Source organism: Stylophora pistillata, chromosome 2, assembly GCF_964205215.1.
Source record: "Stylophora pistillata chromosome 2, jaStyPist1.2, whole genome shotgun sequence".
Classification (NCBI taxonomy): Eukaryota; Metazoa; Cnidaria; class Anthozoa; order Scleractinia; family Pocilloporidae; genus Stylophora; species Stylophora pistillata.
The window spans coordinates 23,882,231-23,904,427 of NC_142520.1; the positions used below are offsets into that span (position 1 = coordinate 23,882,231).

The 22,197-nt window shown below is 37.5% G+C and overlaps 1 protein-coding gene and 1 long non-coding RNA gene across 4 annotated transcripts; one reads left to right on the forward strand and one right to left on the reverse strand.

Annotated features, from left to right (window-relative positions):
• Positions 1 to 231: 231 nt before the first annotated feature.
• On the reverse strand, positions 232 to 18,360 carry LOC148737931 (tetratricopeptide repeat protein 38-like). Of its 3 annotated transcripts, XR_015996667.1 has the most exons (17): positions 18,064 to 18,359; positions 15,747 to 15,824; positions 15,408 to 15,489; positions 14,476 to 14,611; positions 12,675 to 12,848; positions 11,907 to 11,982; positions 10,846 to 10,965; positions 9,857 to 9,916; positions 8,314 to 8,352; positions 7,983 to 8,061; positions 6,006 to 6,076; positions 5,817 to 5,911; positions 5,485 to 5,563; positions 5,320 to 5,397; positions 3,697 to 3,770; positions 1,325 to 1,550; positions 232 to 1,017 (listed from the first exon to the last, which is right to left on the reverse strand). XR_015996667.1 is itself a non-coding variant. In XM_088748793.1 (16 exons), the coding sequence occupies exons 1-16, from the start codon at positions 18,097 to 18,099 to the stop codon at positions 1,460 to 1,462; spliced, it is 1,368 nt and encodes a 455-aa protein (XP_088604919.1). In that variant the 5' UTR covers positions 18,100 to 18,359; the 3' UTR covers positions 232 to 1,459. The 3 variants fall into 3 exon arrangements, 2 of the variants coding, with proteins under 2 accessions (XP_088604919.1, XP_088604920.1); XM_088748793.1 differs by having other exon boundaries at positions 232 to 1,550; XM_088748794.1 differs by lacking the exon at positions 9,857 to 9,916 and having other exon boundaries at positions 232 to 1,550; positions 18,064 to 18,360.
• Positions 18,361 to 18,781: 421 nt separating this feature from the next.
• On the forward strand, positions 18,782 to 21,443 carry LOC148737932 (uncharacterized). Its single transcript, XR_015997433.1, has 2 exons — positions 18,782 to 19,258; positions 20,439 to 21,443. It is a non-coding gene; the product is annotated as an uncharacterized LOC148737932 (long non-coding RNA).
• The last annotated feature ends 754 nt before the right edge of the window (positions 21,444 to 22,197 follow it).

Sequence of the window (22,197 nt, forward strand, 5' to 3'; positions counted from 1 at the left end):
TTACACTCCTTGCATAAGAGATTTGCGAACACTTATTCAATTTCAAAGGCAAGGTAAAGACTGTTTACGAGCTATCAGGCCGGTGCTTAACTCCGGTTTCTGTAGCATGAAGTGACCAGGAAATTTTCATGAAATTTGCCGGTACCCATTTAAACCTCCACAAAACAAGGCTTGAAATACTTCTGTTTATTAAGAAGGGCGCGCGCTGGACTACACGAAAACATTGCACTATTTTCATAACAACTTCTCCTTTATTTCTTCGAGCAGGAAAAGAAACTCGCAATTCACAGAAAAACGCAACTTATTTGATAATTTATGCTTTGTTTCAGGTTTAAGTTCTCAATTACAATTAACGCTTTCACTGCGCAAATGCGCCAGAGCCGTGCCAGAAGCGGAGCCCGAGGGCTTTTTTCAGATAGTTTCAATATATCGACAAAGTTGAAATGGTAAATTGGCCACCGTTACGATTATAAAAGCTGACGTTTCGAGCGTTAGCCCTTCGTCGGAGCGAACAGAGGAATTGTGGGTTGTGTGTGCTTTCAAAGGCAGAAAATGGAGCTACGTGATTGGTGGGAACACGGCAACGAGAAAAACACAAATAAAATAGTGGATTGAAAAGCGTTCGTTGATACCTGTGGGATTTAGACTGCCGGTTTGAAAGATGAGCTTTCGTTCAACAGTTTTACGGCTTTCCGTGCTAACTAAGTGTAAGGAAAGACCGCAAATTGCAATATGTTGCTTAGAATGATTAGGTAAATTAAAATGTCTGGCGACTGGTTTCGATGTTTCCTTGTCATTCCTCTCCACGTCGCGAAGGTGTTCTCGGAATCGGTCACCTTTTTCCAGATAGGCTCACTTCGAGCCGACCACACCCACACGTCAGCTTTCATGGCAGTTCTGATCTACGAATACGTCTGATAAGTTATTTACTATCTTATTCCTCTACTGTATAAGCATTTCTTCTAACTCGGGAAAAACGAGGCAGACAGAGAAACGGAGAAGGCGCAGAAGAACCACCTATGAAAAAATCATGGCATATTTTTACTCTATTCGCCCGTTATTTATACTCTACTTAGTAAAGTTGAATAATAAAATCGCAATACTTTACTTAATTTTTCTAGGGCTAATAACACTGACAAAATACGTTTATTCTTGACACTGTCAAAAGAGGATGTGGTGGAACACTGCGTGGCACTCTCAAATTGTATTCACGACCTAATCCCGTGTCAATTCGCCTATGAATCGGTTCTCCTTTTTTGGTTAACTTTTCGTGAAGAAAAAGCCTTTAGGTCATAGCGTGTCGAGAAGATCCAACTGGACTAACCTGGCTGCAAGGCGCTATCAAATGCTGGCGTCAAAAGTTATTTTATTAACATTTTCTTTCTGTTGTGTTTCGTATAACGTAAGTATTGGCGAGGTGAGCTTAAAATCCATATTTCCGTACACAACCATTTGCAACCTATTCCAATTGAAGAGCAAGAGCTTGTGCCATCAGTCTGTCCGTCAACGGAGCTTTATCCTTTTTTGCTTTCTTTTCGGCGATAAGACACCTGGGGGAAAAATAGAATAAAAAAAGCAGGCACACGAAGAGTAAACAACATAAACTATTAATAATAATCATTATCATTATAAAAATTGTAATTATTTAAAACTGGAGAATTGGATGCCGCAATTCAAGAGTTTTCATTGGCTTAGCCATCATAGGTCATGAGCCACTAAACCATGCGCGAGTTAAAGTGTATTTGTATATTGAAACCTTCCATTCGTTCATACAAATTAAAGTTAGGAAGATTTATCTATATTTAGGGGCATTTTTGAAAACACAATTATTCCCCTCGCGCTTGTTGGATATGAGATGATTATAGGCATCTCGGCCCTTCACACGCGGTTTCCCCGCGCTTCAAGGAGTTGTCTTGTTTTTATTTCGAGTTCTCCTTGTTTCCCGTGATATTTTCCTTGCCACGACTGGCTGTAAGGGTTGTTTTGGTTTTGGTTTACGACACTCCATCAAGAAGCTATCTATAATTTTGACAATAATCAACCCTTTATGACCGAACATCAGTATGCATTTTCTCCATACTGTGCTCTTCACATTTCCTATGCTACTGTCAAAGAGACTTTCATCGACAATCAGGAGCGTCTTAAATTAGCGATAAAATCGTTTAAGTCGTGACAGGTGCTTGGATACCGGATCGTTTCTGGCACCGATTTCAACAAACACAAGTGAAAGACATGCCTGGAAATTTGTCAGGCATTTTGGAATCTGTCCATGGTCTTCGAATCCGGTAAAATACTTTCTCTTGTTTTGATTTACATAACGACAACATATTACTTCTCAATTATAAAGCAGATTATAAAGAGATGTAAATCGGAATACTATTCTAAGCTTATTACCGAAAACAAATCCAATCCAAGTGCGTTATGGAAAACTCTTGACGACATAACGTCTCGCAAAGAAAGAACTCCCATCTCCTGCATTGAAGCAGACGTTGTTCAATACTGTAGCAATGAATCTCTCGCCAATATTCTCAATGATCATTTTTCAACAATTGGAACTAAACTAGCGCAGAAGCTCAAGTCTTACAGGTCCTACATCTTCTCGACACCTATGGTAAACTCAAGTCTACACTATGAATTTACTTTCGAGCCAATTACGGAAGACTTCGTTATTCGTCAGCTACAACAGCTCAAAGCCAATAAAGCTATCTATCTCGATAACATCAGAGTAAGATTCAGCCACAGTTATCAGCGCCAGCCTAACTAGATTATTCAATCTTTCCCTTGAAACTCGCATCTTCCCTTCCCTTTGGAAATTTGGAAAAGTTACAGCATTATTCAAGAAAGGTGATCGCTGCGATGCTAACAATTACAGGTCCATTGCTGTACTGCCAACGCTAAGTAAAATCCTAGTAAAAGCCGTGCACATCCAATTATATGCTTATCTTAAGAATAATGAGATCAATTGCATCCAAACAATTTGGTTTCAGACCGAAGTTATCAACCGGGACAGCCTTGGCTCATTTTCACAGACAAGATCCTTCAGAATATGGACGCTGGTTTCTTTGTAGGTGCTGTTTTTTTAGACCTATCTAAGGCCTTTGATACAGTGGATCATCACTTGCTACTACGAAAGCTGACGAACATCGGTCTTACCAGTTCTACCACACAGTGGTTTAGATCCTATCTCACAAACAGGTCACAAATCACATCAAGCAGTTGTCTTGTTTTTACTTCGAGGTCTCCTTGGTTTCCCGTGATCAGTATTTTCCTTGCCACGACTGGTTGTAAGGATTGCTTTGGTTTTGGCTTTACGACACTCAATGAGAAAGCTATCTATAATTATGACAATAATCAACCCTTTATGACCGAACATTAGTATGCATTTTCTCCACACTGTGCTCTTCACATTTCCTATGCTACTGTCAAAGAGAATTTCATCGACAATCAGGAACGTCTTAAATAAGTGTTCAAATCGTTTAAGTCGTGCCAGGTGCTTGGATATCGGATCGTTTCTAGTAGCGATTTGAACAAACACAAACGAAAGACAGGCCTGGAGATTTGTCATAGGCATTTTGGAATCTGTCCATGGTCTTGGAATCCGGTAAAATACTTTCTCCTGTTTTGATATACATAACGACATGTCACTTCTCATTTGTAAAGCAGCTGATAAATTAGTTGAACAAGTACTATGAATACCTGGCAAATTGGTGATCCTCTTTTCGCTGTGAGTGCATGGCAGCATTTATCAAGAACAACTCGTACACATCTCGCTATAACAAAGACAAGGACAGAAACGCGAGCACAATTAAAAAACATATCCGGAAGAAACTCATGCAAAGAAAGCCTCGACTTTATGAAGCTTCAATTAAGCCTCGATTTAATGTATTCGACCCCTTCCTTGGCTCGCGTCTAAGTGTGAACAGTCATGAGATAATTCAGTAAATAAAAAAAAAATTACCAATGACCGGTCAGCTCATTTATTTTTCTTTCTTTTTTTTTTCTTTTTTTGTTTTTGATCACGTTACAAAAAGAAAACCATATTTTATTTTTATTTAGACGTTATAGACGTTTATTGAGAAGAATACCTTAATAGCAGCTGGAAGCTGAATTGCAAAGGTGTACAAATTATGTAATAGAACTATACAATAAAATCAAACCTAAAAGGGAACTAATTTACATATACAATTGTAATAAATGTTAGTTAAAATGTCTTGCGCTTGCCGGAATGAAAGTATCTCTGAACCGATTTGATTTAAAGGAAACTCTAAATGGTCTGCGTTGTCGTAACTCCATAAGTTGACCTCGGTTATCGAAAGGCAGTAAGTGGTACAAACAATCCAAGGGATTGGAGACGATGTTGTTAAAGAATTTTAAGCAAAGGTCTTCTCTCCGATCCCTTAGGGTTTTCAGCTCTGCCATCTGAAGCACTTCTCTATAATGATTATCATAACCGTATATAATTTTCAAGGCTCTCTTTTGGACACGCTCTAAACCTAAGCTCAAATAATTGGGGAGGCTATAATGGTAGACCTGACATCCATAAAGTAAGACAGATTGAATACAAGCAACATAAAAATTAACTAATTCAGGTGATGGTACCTTAGCTCGCTTTAACTGAGTTAAAAAGTAAAGGCGCTTAGCGGCCTTTTTAATCGTCTCAGTAACGTGAGTGTTCCACTTGAGGTTGTCTTGAAAATACACACCCAGTAATTTTACGACACTAACGGCACTAACCTTAGAGCCATTAATTTCTATCAGATCGTAGGAAGGAGGGGAGCGCACAAAGGAAACTCTTAGCTCATTACATTTTTTCGGATGGAGTTGAAATGAATTGAGTGTTGACCAGGTAGCTACTTCGTTTATCATAGACTGAGCATTGCTAGGACCACCCTTGCTTATGATTTCATACACTGTCGTGTCATCTACATATTTTATACAATCACTGGCTGATGGTACTTTCAAATCGTCTATCATAACCAAGAATAGCCATTTATTTTCAAGGTTTTGGTGATAGACTATTTCGAGTCTCCCTAAACGTTTACAGACACGAAAAAAATTCTCATAACTCAGTTTTACCCTTTACACCCTAACATCAGTATGCAAGTTTTCCATTTCTTTTTTTTTTCTCAGTATATTTCCTATGGTGCTTACAAGGGGATTGTTTTTTCGATTAAGAGCTTCTTGGGTTCGCGATCATTTCCTTTACTCTCTCGACTTTAATGTTTAATTCAGGGACGATAATGTCGGGAGAAATCAGATGCTTTTCTCTCTCAGGGGAGACTGTTCTACACAATGAGTGAAGAGATTAGTAACCCTCACCTGAGCTCTACTTGAACCTACAAGATCCACTTTATAACGAAGAGGTTTCAAAATCGTCACAGCCTTGTCGAAGTTTCCCTAAGAAAAATAAGGTGAATACGCGTTTTCACATGATTTCACGCAAAATAAAATATTTACTCTGATAAATGATAATTACAAACTCACTTTATCAGCTTCCACAAATGCCTCGCAGATTGCGAGACCCACTACACGTGATATTTCACAGTTGGGGCCTGAGCCTTCCCTAAAGTGGAGACATCAAATGCACCGCTGTTAGGCTTGCTTTTGGGCGAATCTTCAGTTGACCCTCTGCTAAACTTTTCCAATTTTTTAACAAAGCCCAAATTCCCATCCAGACCTCTTACGGAGTGCCAGGGTAAATATAATTCGAACTCTTCAGGACACTTTTCACAGCTTCTAGAATGGGAGACTACTTTCTGATCGTAGCGAACAGCTTTCAGAATCCCTTTAGCCATCAATGAAAATAGAACCCATACCTCACAAATTTTCTCAAGGAATCCAACAGCTTCACCGTCAAAGCCTCATTCTTTGCACCAAGTGTGGTCATAAGCATGTGACTGTCATTGAATGCCTTCAGACACCATAAAAAGAATTGCGTTACTTTCAGTTGTCATCATATGAAAAAACAAAGCAACAGCGCTGGCTCTCTTATTCAGTCCACTTACCAGAAAATGCTCTTCGGCGTGGCTTTCCCAATACTGACAAAGTTGTTGCCACCTGTCACCAACATCGACTCCTGCAAAAACAACACTTGATCGTCCTTCCGTTTCTTTAACATTATTCATTTCGTTTGTTGTGTTCCTTATTTCCAGAAACAATTACAAAACATTTCAAATATATAAAAAGGTAGGAGATGCCTCTAGACAGTGCCTAACAGCATTTCGTACCTTACATCACGTCTATAAAAACCATAAGTTAAAATGTTTCTGTTGCAGTGCAACTGAAGTGCATGACGCAGATCTTACTCAAACACAATACCCTCATCAATTTAAAAACTAAAACAAGTTACAGAAATGAAAGCAATAGACCTATGTCTTAAAATAATTAAAGAATACTACTCCAAACAACAAACAATACCACTACATCCAGACAAGGATACCTAAAAAGTTACATGATTAAGTGTATTATGTTGAACAAACGCCTGCAGTTATCGGTCACTCGGGTTACTACTACTACTAATTTGAATATATCGACAAAGTTGAAATGGTAAATTGGCACCTCCGCTAATGTAATCTATAGCACAACTTGCACTTATTGCAAAAAGATTTACATCGGCAAAACAGGCAGAAGACTAGGTGACCGATTCCGAGAACACCTTCGCGACGTGGAAAGGAATGACAAGGACACATCGAAACCAGTCGCTAGACATTTTTATTTTACCTAATCATTCTAAGCAACATATGGCAATCTGCGGTCTTCCCTTACACTCAGGTAGCACGGAAAGCGGTAAAACTCTTGAACACAAGCTCATCTTTCAAACCGGCAGTCTAAATCCCACAGGTATCAACGAACGCTTTTCATTCCACTAATTTATTCGTGTTTTTCTCGTTGCCATGTTCCCACCAATAACGTGGCTCCATTTTCTGCCTTTAAACACGAAGGCGCGCTATAAAAGGAGCCTTGGGTCCCACTGGACCATTTATCAATCTACCCTCGTGTGATGTAGCACTCTTAGAGTCAAGTCAGCTTGAGCTACAGCTACTCCAAAGCAGTGAACAGCGGGCGCATTCCTCAAAATTGTTTTATGTCTTCATCACAATACAAGAATTTTTGAGATTTGTATTTCCTTTCTCTTTATTTGTGGCGGTAAATTTGAGATCGAAGTCAGTGTTTTGCACATTAGCTCATGCCACCATGCTGGTGGAAGTAAACAATAGATATCTCATTAGCTCCTTTTGTTCGTCTACCAGCATTTAAATTTGACCCGCACACGTCAACGGTGAGTGACAAATGAGTCTAGGTCTTCCCAGGGAAGACTCCCTTATTTAGCGCGCCTTCGTGTTTAAAAGCAAACACAACCCACAATTCCTCTATTCGCTCCGACGAAGAGCTAACGCTCGAAACGTCAGCTTTTGTAATGGTAACGGTGGCCAATTTACCATTTCAACTTTGTTGATATATTCAAATTATTTCCTTACCCCCACCGACGCAGCCCCAAACAGTTTCTATAGAAACTATCAGCCTTTACTATTACTAACATTAGAGATATTAATTCCCCATTGACACATTTTTATAACCTACAGAGGAGAAGGGTTGAAAAGGTAATGGCACACCGATAAATGAGATTTAGAAGTGGTGATAAAGATATCTTATTAGACATTTTGGTGTGTAGTGTCGCTGAGTATTTTTAACGAGTTGTGCCGGATTTGGAAGAGCATGTAAGGCAAGTCAAAATACAAACAACGAGGAAAAATACTCAGCAATACTACCCAACAAAAAGTCTACTAACAGATTTATTATCCAACACGCCAAATTGGTATTTGAGTGCGAGCGAATTTCGGGGATATTTCAGGAGTATAAATATCGCATGATATTTGTATGCGTTTCGCGCGTTATTTGTACTCTGCGAAGCACAGTTGGATAATAGACAATAATAGTTTTAATTACCAGACAGGACTTCAGCGGCAAATAAATTAACCAACCTTCCAGTTGCACTCGATACAACAAAGATGATCCATCCGTCAAAGGAAAAACGTTACTAGCCTTAAATCTTGGTAACATCTGTGAATAAGAAAATGAAAGTCGTCACTCACACATAAGGATGTCATGACGTAAAAGGTCACTAGCCCATTTCCGAATTACCCTTGGCCTCTTTTTCAAAAGGAGGCCTGGTGCTCAACCATCCCTGTGAAAATGAGTTTAATTTGCATGTGAATGAAAACTTATTATCATACGAAAGGATGAGCACCAGGACTCGTTTTGAAAATGAGGCAAAGGGTAATTCGGAAATGAGCTATTCACATGTAAATTTACCTCCGAATCGTAGATATCCAGGGCTGCTTCGTACTCTCCCTAGGGGGATGAAGAATTACACGGTTAAATTCATAACGTAAAAAAATTAAACACAAAAAGAATTGCGGATGAAACCACTTCAGGGGGTACAAGTTTCTGTTTTCTTATCTTTTTAACCTGCCTGTTTTGAGGGATTTTGGTGTAACATAGTTTTGATACATTTGTCTTTTCTCTTAATACAGTTGTCGGCACATACTTAAGCTGAATAAGGAGCACAATGGCTTAGCTGCGTCGTTGCTATACTTTGCGACGGCGATTAGCAGTGTAAACTATTTTATCTTTTTTTTTTATTTTTTTTTAATGGTCTGCAAAAAGGGTGGCTTTATTATAGAGCGCCCCAACGGACTTAGAGACTTAGAAGCTGAGCTTTTAGGAATTGTCTGCAAAGATGTGGAAATCGAACCCCAACTCCAAGACACGACAGGAGAGAAATTAAATAGTGGTTCCAACATGGTGTAAGATGCAAGGCTAGACATTCATGCTCGTGGTTTCTGGGAACACAATCGATCTGCATTTTTCGATATTCGACTTTGTCATCCAAACGCTGAATCGCACAGAAATCTGAAACAGCAGCAGATTTACCCCATGCATGAGAATGAGAAGAAGCGTCCCTACTCAAGACGTGTTCTAGACATCGAACAGGGTTCATTTACGTCGCTTGTGTTTACTTCGAATGGTGGAATGGGCCAAGAACGTTTGAGATATCACAGTCTCATTGCAGACAAGAAAGGAGAACACTATTCAAAGACAATTTCCTGGATCAGGGCAAAAACTTCGTTTGCATCATTAAGATCCGCCCTAATCTGCCTAAGAGGATTCAGAACAATTAGAAGGCCTAAATTGGATTTTACTAATGTAGACCTAGATATTGAAAGTTCAGAGACTGCCATTTGATAGCTAGTTTCTTTCTTTTAGATAATTTGTTAGTCAATATTTTCATGTATTTTTCGATTTTTTAAGGATTTTATCTTAATTTGTTTGTAAATATTTTTGATGGTTAGAGTGAAATATCGCTATCATAGTGTATATCCTCTAGTTTTTCTTACATTTTTATTAGACATTTTAACACATTTTTTTTCGATTTTCAAGCATTTTATCATAATTTTTGTTCTAATTTTTGTGATTATGGTGAAGAAAATTATTATTATTATTATTATTATTAGTACTATTATTATTACTATTACTATTATTATTATCGTTATGATTATTATTGTTATTATTATTATTATTATTATCATTATTAGCTGGGCCGCGTGCCTGAATATCATTATAATTGTGTCTTCAACTGAATTGTGGATACAAAATGTGATCATATCCACATCGTTCCTACGAAGCAACGTATTTAACAACTCACTGCTCAGATTTGTTACAATTGCTTTGATTACCTCTTGTTTCTATCAGCATTTTACTTTCATCGGAAAAAAAAATTCACAATTCACCTTTGGAAAGTGTCACGTCAAACCTGAGATTGGTCTTTACCAGCAAATGTTGACTGATAGCATACCTTTTCAATATGATACAAAGCCCAGTGCCAGAAATTGTGGCAAGTTAATGACTCACAAGGCTGGCAGGTGTAGAAAAAAGCTCTGTTAGTCGTAGTGAACTGAATACTGACTCAAAGGTCGTAAAGGCTGGGATACACTAGGGAACTCGTCGCTGCGTACAATTCTTACTATTGCACCAAAGTTTTGAAGAAGAGACAAACACTTCTTTAAAAAAAAAATAAAACAATTAAAACAATTATAATGATAATAATAATAGTAATAATAATAATAGTAATAATAGTAATACTAATAATTATAATACATAAAATAACAATGATCTTCATTTGCCCATTAAAACTAGAAAAAAGGATAATATCAGAAAAATCAACTAACAAGGGTAGTTCTTGAAAATTATGTATGTACAAGATAAAACTGTCTTGTTAAAAACTAATAAGAACAGTTTTCAATTCTAAACTTCTACAAAACAAGAAATGCTTCTTTATACATAACAATAATAATAATAATGATAATAATAATAATAATAATAATAATAATAATAATAACAACAACAATAATAAAATGAAATGCAAAAATTCCTTTCTGGCCTGTCTTCTTTTTAAAGCACTAGACCTAAGTGTTCCAGTCCTGATCAGTAAGCAATAAGGTTATTGAAAAATCTTCACATTTGCAATGGAGTTTATTTACGAAAATCAGTCGCTGGAATAGGGTTAGGGTGAGAAATTAGGGTTAGGTTTGGGTTTTGAGATCAACTGCAGCGACAAAATTCTTGTCACAGAGACAAGAATTTCACTTAAAATAAACCCTATTCATGTCACAAGCGGCACAATCGTCGCTTCGCGCTGCCTCCGAGACGAGTCGCTGCAGCTTGTAACGGTGCAGTACACATGGAACGATTTGTGGAAAGAACAGACACTGACTTGAGTACTAAAAAAAAAAGGTGGTTGATGCCTTGAAATGAAGCAGTCTAATAAAAATGTATCTAACATACCTTCCAGTTTTCTATGGTTTTACTCATAAATTCAATCCCTTCATCCTGACGGCCTTCCATCTCCAAAACATGAGCCAAAGCATGTGTCGCCCCTGTGTCTTTTGGAATTAACTCCAATCCCTAACAGTAAAAGGAAGGTGCATAAACACCCAGATATTAGATGCCATAGACTCTTGCACAAAACAGCGACGAAAGCTGAAAACAATGTATTGATATGGAGCCTACGATAAGTCGTGAAGTTACTTCACTCTTGATTTAGTTGTTGATGTTGCACTTTTGTTCTGCATTGCTTTGTTTCGTTATCTTTGAGCGCATTTGTTTTTTGTTTCTCTTTCTGACGAACGGTTAATGCTCAAGACGTCATCCTTGGAATCTCTTTTTCGAAGGCCAATTTGCACGTCATTATCGACTCAGTTGTCGGTTTTTTTGTACTTCTTTTGTGTTTTATTTCTTTTTTAAATTTTTCTGTTCAGTTGTTTCTTTTTTGCCTTCTTTTGTTTGTTTGTTTGTTTGTTTTGTACTTATTTAACCAATTAAGCTCCATTACACTTAAGTACATTCTGGGGAAGTCAAAATAGAAGTCAAAAGTCACGAAGGAAACAAGCACGTTAGACTAGCGCCAGCCTCCCATTCTCCTACTGATACCACATCCCCAACCTTGATTTCTGTTTTCACTGAAGCAGTTTTGGACAAAATTAAGAAAAAGTGATATCACGGTGGCCTCATGGTTAGTGCGCTCGACTCCGGATCGAGTGATCCAGGTTTAAACCCTGGCCTGGGACATTTGTTGTGTTCTTGGGCAAGACACTGTACAATCATAATGCCTCACCCAAGTGATTAAATACAGCTTTAGGTACCAAAGAATTTCATTTTGGGGGAAACCCTCCGATGGACTAACATCCCATCCAGGGAGAGTAGAAATACTTCTAGTCACTTCATGCTACGGAAACCGGGATAAGGCGCCCGTCTGATGGGCCACTTGGCTCGTGAACAGACATTACCAAATGTGAATCCACCCCCCCTCCCCCCAAGTTTTCACTCTTTTTTTTTTTTAAACTTACCTTACGAGCTTGTTTCTCTGCCTCTCTGTAGAAGTTTGTTTCTTCCAGACCAAAGGCATGTAAGCCAAAGAGATACCTGTACTGAGTTGATGCATGTATAAATGCTTTTGTACGTATAATACATGTAACGTAAGTATACGTAAACTGTACCATCAGTTGAGTTTAACATGTGAGTAGATAGGGCAGGCACAATAAGCAGCTCTAATAGCAGAGCTCTAAATTAAGTAGCGCACTGACGAAACCTCCATAAGTAATAAAATACAGTAACCTAACAAACTGACAAAATTTGGTCGAGGCGCCTGCGTCCATCCATGGCTTTCCGAAATGATTTCGCGACATTACACGCTCTGGTGCATACCATTTCAAAGTCCTGATATGCTTAACCATGGTCCAAATGAAAATTTCATGTTTTATTCCAACAGGCTATTAAATTTCAAACAAAACTGATTTACGGCAGAAACTAGGGAAATTCATTTATATAACAAATTTGACGATGACTATTAATCACTTTGGAAAGTTCTCAGCATTGGTCACCACCATATAAATTGCATCAACTCATTACATTATACATTATATTTATTATCGAATAACTTTTTTTTTAATATTATATATACATAATGCTTTTTATATTTTCTCTGTCAATCACTTTGTCATGAGCCTCTGGCTCGGGAGATCTGGGCAACCACTCCCTGTGTAATTGACCTTAAATAAATTACTAAAATTACCTACTAAATGTCGCCAATATTACAAAACTAGCCATAACTGTACCCATATAATGGTGTTTCTTGCTTCCAATGTGGAAAGACCCTTGCCACACTGTCTCTGACCCTCTCCTTGGGACCATAAAATGTACTGTAGTCAGAGAGCATCTTCAATGCTAGTATGTCTGTAGGGTACGCCATCACAATGTCATCCCAAATGTCTTGTGCTTTAGGGACATTTCTACAACAAGGTAATTAAAGGTGTCATGAGCAGCAAGACGTGGGGGGATACTTGAACACACACCTGAAAAGTTCTGCTAATTCATGTCGATATGTATGATGGAAAGCAAGAGTTAATTAGGCACAATGAAACACAAGATACTATATATTTAAATTATTTGATTGCCCATGTAGATTTGCCAACTCGAGGAACTAGACGAGAAAAAACCAGTGAAAGATAAGGGGGAAGGGAGCTATTGGATGATAGAAATTGACCGAAAAATTCTCCTCAAAGGAATTGATTTTCAGCTCAAGCAAACAGGAACTTTGGATTACAACTGACTGATTTAGTTTATGTGCCAGTTCTCACATCATGGATGTGATCCCAGGGGGCTTTAAATTAAACCTTTGATTCAAAACCACTCACACAGGCTGATCAAACTTTTACACCCCTTAACTTACTCCCTTCAAAACCACTCACACAGGCTGACCAAACTTTTACACCCCTTAACTTACTCCCTTCAAAACCACAAAACCACTCATACAGGCTGACCAAACTTTTACACCCCTTAACTTACTCCCTTTAAAACCACCCACACAGGCTGGCCAGACTTTTACACCCCTTAACTTACTCCCTTAAAAACCACTCACACAGGCTGACCAAACTTCTACACCTCTTAACTTACTCCCTTCAAAACCACAAAACCACTCACACAGGCTGACCAAACTTTTACACCCCTTAACTTACTCCCTTTAAAACCACTCAGAACCACTCACACAGGCTGACCAAACTTTTACACCCCTTAACTTGCTCCCTTCAAAACCACTCAAAACCACTCACACAGGCTGACCAAACTTTTACACCCCTTAACTTACTCCCTTCCAACTTTGAACAGCAAAAAGAAAGGTATTATCATACACTCTGAAAGCAGCAACCACCAAAAGTTTCTGAACCCTCAAAAATAGGTTTGAAAACTTAACAAATGCTCCTACTGATTAAAGAAATATCTGTAGGTGATCCATATAATAAATTCCCTCGTTTTTCTCTCCCTCAATAAATCCTGGTAAGTTAAAACTTGCAAACGTTTCACCAGAGGTAACCCAAGCTCAAATAATCAGCCTTGGTACTTTTATCTACTAAATATGCAACTGTTGTTCTGACATGGTAATTTGGTTATATCAATTAAGTTGAAGAGGTAAATTGGCCACCATAAAGAGTTAAAAGCTGAGCTTTTGAGCATTAGCCATTCACTCTGACTAAAGGCTAATGCTCAAAATGTTGGTTTTTCAACTCTTTATGGTGGTAAATTTACAGCTTTAACTTATTTGATACAAACAAATTACCTTGTTAGCCCCACCAACTCAGCACCACAATTTCTTTAGAAACTTACTTCTTTGTTCTGACATATGTCAACTATGAGGATTTGAACAAGACTGAACCCCTGTCAGTATAGTTTTGACCAAAAACTCTGAATTAGTTTTCAAGAAAAACATGTTTAGCATGCTTTTGAGCTTATTAATTTGACTCCCCCACATTTTCTGATCTGATTTATAACTGTTCACTTCACTTTTTGTCCTTCCACTCTCCCCTCTTTATAATCTTTAACATAGCTGGGCTTAACCTTATGTCCTTAAACAGTGTATCTTACCCAGCAGCCAACTCTTTTGCAGCGCTGAGATGTAGTGTTTCCCTGTGGGTAAGTTCAGTTTTTGTAGCATGGAAGGGAGCAGCATCAGAATGCTTCATATCAAAAAGACAGGTGGATGCCAAGACATGACCCATAACTGTATGTGATGAATCAAAGACAGAGACTACAGATCAATCTGGGAGCAGCATCAGAATGCTTCGTATCAAAAAGACAGGTGGATGCCAAGACATGACCCATAACTGTATGTGATGAGTCAAGACAGAGACTACAGATCAATGTGGGAGGTTTCTTGTGCCAAACTAACAATGAAACTAAATATCACTAATTCTAAAAAATAAATTCACGTAACAAAAGTCTATAAGGAGAATGATAAGTGCCTCTTCTTTGTTGTCTAGTTTGTTGTTTCTAATTTGTTGCAGACTCACTTGGCTGCACCTTTCTTTTCACATAGATTATGATCTGCTCTGCCCATTAAGGAAAGGAAAATTTCTGCTGACATACAATTTTCAAAGAATTTCCAAGGCTTTGGCTGCACCTCATATAACAACACAGATCAAGACCATGCAAAACAACAAAACCCTTGAAGGACCTGGTACAGAGTTGGCCAATCCTAACATTCATTTGACTGTGTACTATTATTTTTAATATATGATGTACTCATCATAAAAAATATATATAATTTATCCAGGTTTTGTAACAATTGAACTCTCACTTGAAAATGCAGTCTAATCAAACATGAATGAATAGTTTATCATTGCCCATTGAGAAATTTTCTGTTGAAGTGGCTGGTTGAATGCATGCCGACTTTCTTGTTTTGATTTTGCGTGGGAGGTCTTTAAAACATAGAAATTTATTGAGTCTCAAACACTGAATGACATGTGAATGACTATTTCAAATAATAATAATAAAATTGTGCTTGAAAATAAATTTACCAAAATCAGGATCTGCTTGCAACATCCTAGTTATTGAGTTCTGCAGACCACCAACACTGTCATCTTCAAGATGAGCTACAACCTTAAAAACAAAACATCAGCCCAAAAAACTAGATATAGCAGTTGGGAAAACAAAATGAATAATCAACGTAACAAAGTCAACCAATGGTAGATCAAAATAAAAAACTTGGTATCTTTGTTTAGTGGGCATAATGTGACACAATCGCTAACTGCACAGAACATTCATTTTAGTACAAGTATATCTGGGTGGGCAACAAGGTCTACTACAATTATTAATGCAGAACTTTACAACATAGCTGCCTCAATATAAATCTTTACCTGTGTGAGAGAAGCATCAAACATTTTGGCAGCTTCATTACTTGTTGTTGACAGTGGAAGACCTTCTTTCCTCCATGCCTACAAAACATACAGGTTAAACATCAGTGCACTTGCAGAAAGGTCCTCTGCACAAGTATAGCTTATTCTTGATGGGATCACTCAATTATTGGTAGGGTCTGTCTACTCTCAATGGTAACCCACTTCACACCCCCCTCCTTTCAACCACAGAGAAAAAAAAGAGAAACCCCGAGAACAATATTACATGCTAAGTCAATTCTCAATTATTCAGACTTTTTCTCTGGTCCCAATTTTTTTATGAATATTTATTAGTCATGATCAAGATCTGTAGCCACATTCTTTTTAAAATCACAGCATTCTTCTTTAAGACAAATTACTTCATCATTTTAGGCTAATGTAAAAAACATTTTTCATTAATTTTGATTGTTATTTACACATGTGTAGTCAGGTATTCAAGTAGGACAGTGAAGATGTAGACCATAATTATCTTTTACAAAACAAATTTGTAAATGTTTTGTTTTAGGATTAAATATTGTTTTCTTACTTTGATACGTTTTTTGTTCCTCATTAATATTTATATTCTTAATTATTCAGGCCTTTGATTATCTGGATTATTTTGTCCAGTCCCAACAACTCTGGTTAATCAAGGTTCAACTGCACTTGTTATTTGTCATTTCCTTATTTATTTATTTACCTCCTTAGTTATTTATTTATTTATTCATCTGTCTATTTATTCATTTATCTTTTACTTATTTATTCACTTTTTATTACTCAATTTACTATTTTTAAGGTTTTGCTTATTATGCACGTGTAAACTAGTTTAGTGTAAATTTAAAATTAAGTTAACAATTTAGTCTTATTACAAATTATGTTAGGATGTTCTTAAATTCAAATTGGATTTGATTATTGTAAATATAGATTTAGTTTCAATTTATACCTCTTAGTATAGTTCTTACTGTTTTAGGAGCACCCCCATTAAAGATTAAAGATTTAAGACCCCCTCCAGGATTCTACCCTATGTCCTCCTTCACAACCCTTCTACATAAAAGTAATGGCTCCATATTAGGGGCCAACCATTTAACTTTTGAAGGGGGTGGGTGATTCTAAAAAGAAAAATTTCCGGCAAGCACTTGTTGGAAGAAAACAATTACATGCAGCCCAAATGTTTCAGAAAAAGTGTACCAAAAAATCGGAAAAAAATATCCTGCAGAGCAGATTGCTAGAAAAAAGAAAATCTTGATGACCAGAAATCATCCACCCCCACCCCCCTCCTCAAAAGTCAAATGGTTGGTCCCTTAGTGAACTTTCTCAGAAACCCATTTCATGAGCAAAACCATCTCATTGCCAGTGACATGCTCAGCTTATCAGGATCCAGTAAAGTACCCTTGGGATTAGGAAAATGTCATCTGCCTCAGCCAATCAGCATTAAGCAAATATTTCTCGAATATTCTACACCTCATCAAACATAGAACTTTAAAATGCTAAATAATGCATGATATTAATCAAAATTATGACTATAATTAACTCCTATCAAATCTTCTGCACATATAGTGCACATATAGTGTAAGGGGTCAATAAAAACTTATTTCTAATTTGTCACAGTAGAATGTCTCGTGTAAGTCATGTATATTTCATGTTGTCTTACATGATGCAAAGGGTGCACAGAAAAGCAGGTAGGTATATTGGATTATTAAATTCGTTTCGTTGTGGTTGAATCTGCGTCCATAGAGTGATATCTTATTCAAGAACTCTACATGTATAGTCACTATTTTTTTTTTCCATCAGTGGCATTTCTCAAACTAAAAGGGCATGGGCATTTGGTGTGTCATACATTTATACCCCATTCGAATCTTTTTTTGCAGGGATGAAGGAAGGACTGCATTATCATATTTCTAACAAAGACTTATAGACTTACAGAACTTACAGAAAAAATATAGACTTATAGACTTATAGACTTACAGAAAAAATACTTTAACAAAAGAAACATTAGGAAATTTATACTAAGACCCCCGTGTATCGTTAATTTATTTTTTTCTGGCTGTCCTACGTGGGCCTATTTAAGGTTGAAACAAAATTGTCAAAATTTTCAACACTTCATATGATAAAATAATTACTTATGACTGAGTTTGGTCGAGCCATAGTTAGTAGAGGGGTACTGGCCAGTCCCCCTCTACTAACTATGGCCGGGCCAGACGGACCGGATATCTGGCCTAAGACCCAGCGAGGTTCGTAAGTCATGACCTCGAGCCAAATTTTTCCCGTCCGGCGCGATCAAACTCAGTCAATAAGTACACATTACCTCAACATCTCTCCAATGAGTGTGTAGGTATGACATGTTTCTCGCTAGTACGACTGAACGCAAAATCAAATCTGGTCCGGTTGATCAAGGCGATTAAACCCTTCCTTGGCAATAAACCAAAGCCTTACATCTCCACCTGCGTACATAGAGCTGCATTTGAGGATGCTCCAATAAAGATATTCTTGACGGTTTCCCAAATCTTTGCTAAGAAAGTCTCTTGAATCTTCACAGAGTTTTCGTTTACACGAGTAGGACTATAATTTTTTTAGGGGATAACTTTCTGAAGGAACTTAGACACCAGGCTCAATTAGGTAACCACGCTTTTTGATGACATGTAAAACTTTTCACTCACCACCCCCGACTGGTTGAACTGTAGTTGGAGGGGGACAGGGAAGGAGACATTTTTGTTACTTGCGCAGGAAGAAAACAATGGAAAGTTATCTATTACCTTTTTTTTTATAATTTTTGCGGGAAAAACAAATGGCAAGCTAACTATTACCTTTTTACCTCATGGTATGACGTGAGTCATGCTATGAGGTATAAGGTTTGGGGACGAAATTCAATAAAAGATCACTCACTCACTCACTCACTCACTCACTCTGTTACTGATTAAACCTGGATTTAAACACTTTTTCTCCCCCTCCCAGACAAGTTTCCCTGTTCAAAGTCACACTGTACGTACACTTGGGGGGGTGGTACAGAGGTGAGAATATGCTGAACTACTTTGGACAAATTTAAAATGGCGTCCAGGCCCTTGAAGCGTGATAGTTTTATTTTATTCCAAACTTGATCAAAACATACCTTTGTGGAGCAAAAACTGAAAAGGAAATATGCAACAGAATACTCGACTGCAGAAAAATGGGCGCCTGAGTCCTAAAAGTGGCGATAACATGAACGATTCGTGCGTGAAGACCTAAACACCGCGAATATGAAGTGAGCTGAAAGCTTACTGCAAATTGGTTAGCGTGAAATTTCGTAGATTTTATCTTGTTCCACCCACGACCATGAGAACCTCGCCATGGGGCCTCTCGAGACTTTTGGGAACAAAGTGATAGTTGGATGGAGGTTTAGTGTTAACTTTGGTAAACCGTGAAGAGCCCCAGCTAAGAGGACATCGTATAGACGACGACCAATCGACTGACGACAAGAAGAAAGCAGTATGTTGAAATGAGCGGTTTATCATCCAGGACAGAAGGTAAGCCCTCTTCCTCTTATTGTATGGCATTAAGTGTAGAATTTGCAACATATAATTATAATAATTTAAAAATTAGTACCCTTTGAGATTTGGCCATCCGTTCGGAAAGTGTTCGGAAAATGTGACATGTGAAAGCACATCGTCTTCTTGGTGAGGTGAGTGCTGGTGTTCGTCATATTTTGCATGCGATGACACATACAAGCTGATTTAATCTGTGCACAAATGACTTTAGTCAGTCTAACATCAGAACTTGCTATGGAACTGCTGAGTACATTAAGAATGATTTAAATTATACTGAAATTACATAGTATATAGATTTAATGTAAATAATGTGGAAATTACTGTAACAGTTCTTAGCCATCCAGCTCCAAATATTCATGTGGTTGGTATCTATCGGTCAAAAACTGTTAGAATTTCACAGTTGATTGAGGCTCTTACTCATCTCCATAAGTCAGTATTAACAAAACCCACAATTCCTACTTTATTACTTGGAGATTTCAATATTAACTTGATGCAGGAAACTGTGGAACAAAAAGCTCTCAGAGCATTTCTAATCACAAACAGAGGCTGCACACAGTTGATTAACCAGTATACTACTGACTTCCGTACACAAATAGATCACATTTATACAAATGTACCACAACATGTGCAATCTGCTGGTACACTGGAGTTATACCATAGTGATCACAAGCCTATATACATTTTTCTTCAACCTGTGTAAATATAATATAGTTTATGTAGAAAACTTTGCCTAAACACCTGAACCACAGTGATACAACAATTAATGTAAGACCTATAAGACTAGAACTGAAAAGGTACTTTTTTATAAAGAAAAGGAAAAACAAAAATACTAGATACCATGCATACATATTGCTATCATTTGCATAATAAAGTACAGAGATTTGAGAAGCAAATTCATACATAAGTCTAAGAAAATGCATCTTTGGGTGTAAGGATGGAAAACTACTAATTATTTCCAAAAAAACTAATTATTTCCAAAAAACCACTGAAAATGACAAATCCAACCTCAAGCACAACACAGAACAAGGTAAGTTATTAACTTCCATTTGCAGGCAAGGCATAAGGGAAGAAAAGGGGAGAGCATCCAAAATAATACAACCAGATGATTAAATATATTAAGTTAAGTTACATTGTAACCCATTATTTTTCTGTGTTATAGACATCTGTATTTCCTACTCTCAACAACTGATGCTCAAGAATGGAAACAACGTCGACTCTGGAGTATCTGCAACCACAATGATTATGCAAGTAATAAAAGCAAGATGGTAACAATGCACTTGGTGTTGCTATGTCTATAAATCAGGTTACAGCTGCAATAAACTGAAACACTTCATTAGGAAATGGCAAGACCACAAGTAATCAAGTGCTTACTTCATGCAAATGTGACAACAACAGATAGCTATACGAATTTTCCTAAAAACTCCAATATCCCCAATTGTTAATCTTCTCTGAAGACAGAAAGAAGAAAAGAAACATTACTACCCACAACTATATCAATGACTATCTCAACAGCATATAATTACAAAGTTGGAAACTCATTTTACAACTCCAGCTATTACTGTACAGGTGTACCCACAAAAATAACTTTAGGAAATGAATGGGCCTTGGAATATGAATATACATGGTGATTCCATGTTGCGGACATTACATTCAGAGACTTAACATTCTAAACCCCAATTTAAATATCAAAATGTTCAACAATGGTGTTAAAACATATCTAGAAAATACCTTTAGTGTGCCCTTTACACCAAATAAAAAGATGCTTTAGTGACCTCTCAAGACCTTGAAGGTATGAGTTGAACAAAGTGTGTTGCGGACGTTTCATTTCAAACAATCACTTTTTAAAGTAACGTTCTTTAAAGAGATTTTTTTTGTGAATCTTTAACCTTGAGCAGAAAATAATTGTGCTTTCAAAACATGGCAATAATTAAATTTTTCACCTATCAAAAGAAAATTCCTTGAAACATCGTTCGAATGATCTACAAACAAAAGTTTTGAGTTGAGGACATTACATTTTTGGGAACATAATTTTTATCGTTTCACCTTCCAAAGAAAGCCAGATGTTACGTCAAGGGCGCCAAAAATTCATACCATGAGGTTTCTCTAAGGAGCCTTTGATTTTGTGTAATTTTCGCAGGAAATAATATTACCTTCTCTCGCTATGCTCCGTATATATACGAATCTTCTGCCTTTGGCTGAACTTACGCTTTCTTCGTTAATTCTAAACATTACTCATGGTTAAATGGAACCAAAGGGAACTTCAAACCTTGGAAATACTTGCTTTCTGAATAGTGTCTTGGAAGGTCTGCTCTCAGTGACATGTTTTTCCGAAGGGCTCGCTAGAGTGCAGCACAATCGCAAGAGGTGCACCTCATCCAAAAACATAAACTAGTGGCCAGACACAGGCATGCTACCCATGCAGGAGTTATTTTTTTGGATGTGTGGGTTGAAATGGGACGCTTAGTAACTAATTCTGGTGTCAGAATAATTGTTGGTAATAATAAACTGCATTGACACCACTCTTCCAGCAGTACCCTCCACAGCCCTAATTTGAACTCATCACGCAACGCTCTCTCTAACCTTACGGGACGAGACCACATAACGAACTGCTCGTAGGCTATAATAATGCTCACTGTCGCCTCTTCATCAGAGACAAAACCGCAATCATTATTCTGGCCGTAAAGGGCCACAATCAGTCATTCCGTTTAGTTTTTCCGGGCAGAAAGATGCAAAATAGGCGTTACGTTGCACTTTTTAATTGACTTAAAGCAATCTGGTGGACATAGCCTGGGAACGAGGATGAGTTTTGGCATTGAGTGTCAGTCAAGCTTAAAAGGCTGGGCCAATAACCAAGCTTGCTACAGTTTAAACTTATCTTTCGAGCGAACTTAAGTATATTTATTTAAAGCACAAACCTG

What these genes read in the sequence shown, in the direction of transcription:
- LOC148737931 (XM_088748793.1), bottom strand. Translation starts at nt 18,099, where the DNA reads ATGTCATACCTACACACTCATTGGAGAGATGTTGAG. An exon ending in GCAAAAGAGTTGGCTGCTGG is followed by an intron (nt 12,849 to 14,475) that starts GTAAGATACACT and finishes ACCTTGTTGTAG; the next exon opens with AAATGTCCCTAAAGCACAAG. An exon ending in TGGATATCTACGATTCGGAG is followed by an intron (nt 8,062 to 8,313) that starts GTAAATTTACAT and finishes TCTTATTCACAG; the next exon opens with ATGTTACCAAGATTTAAGGC.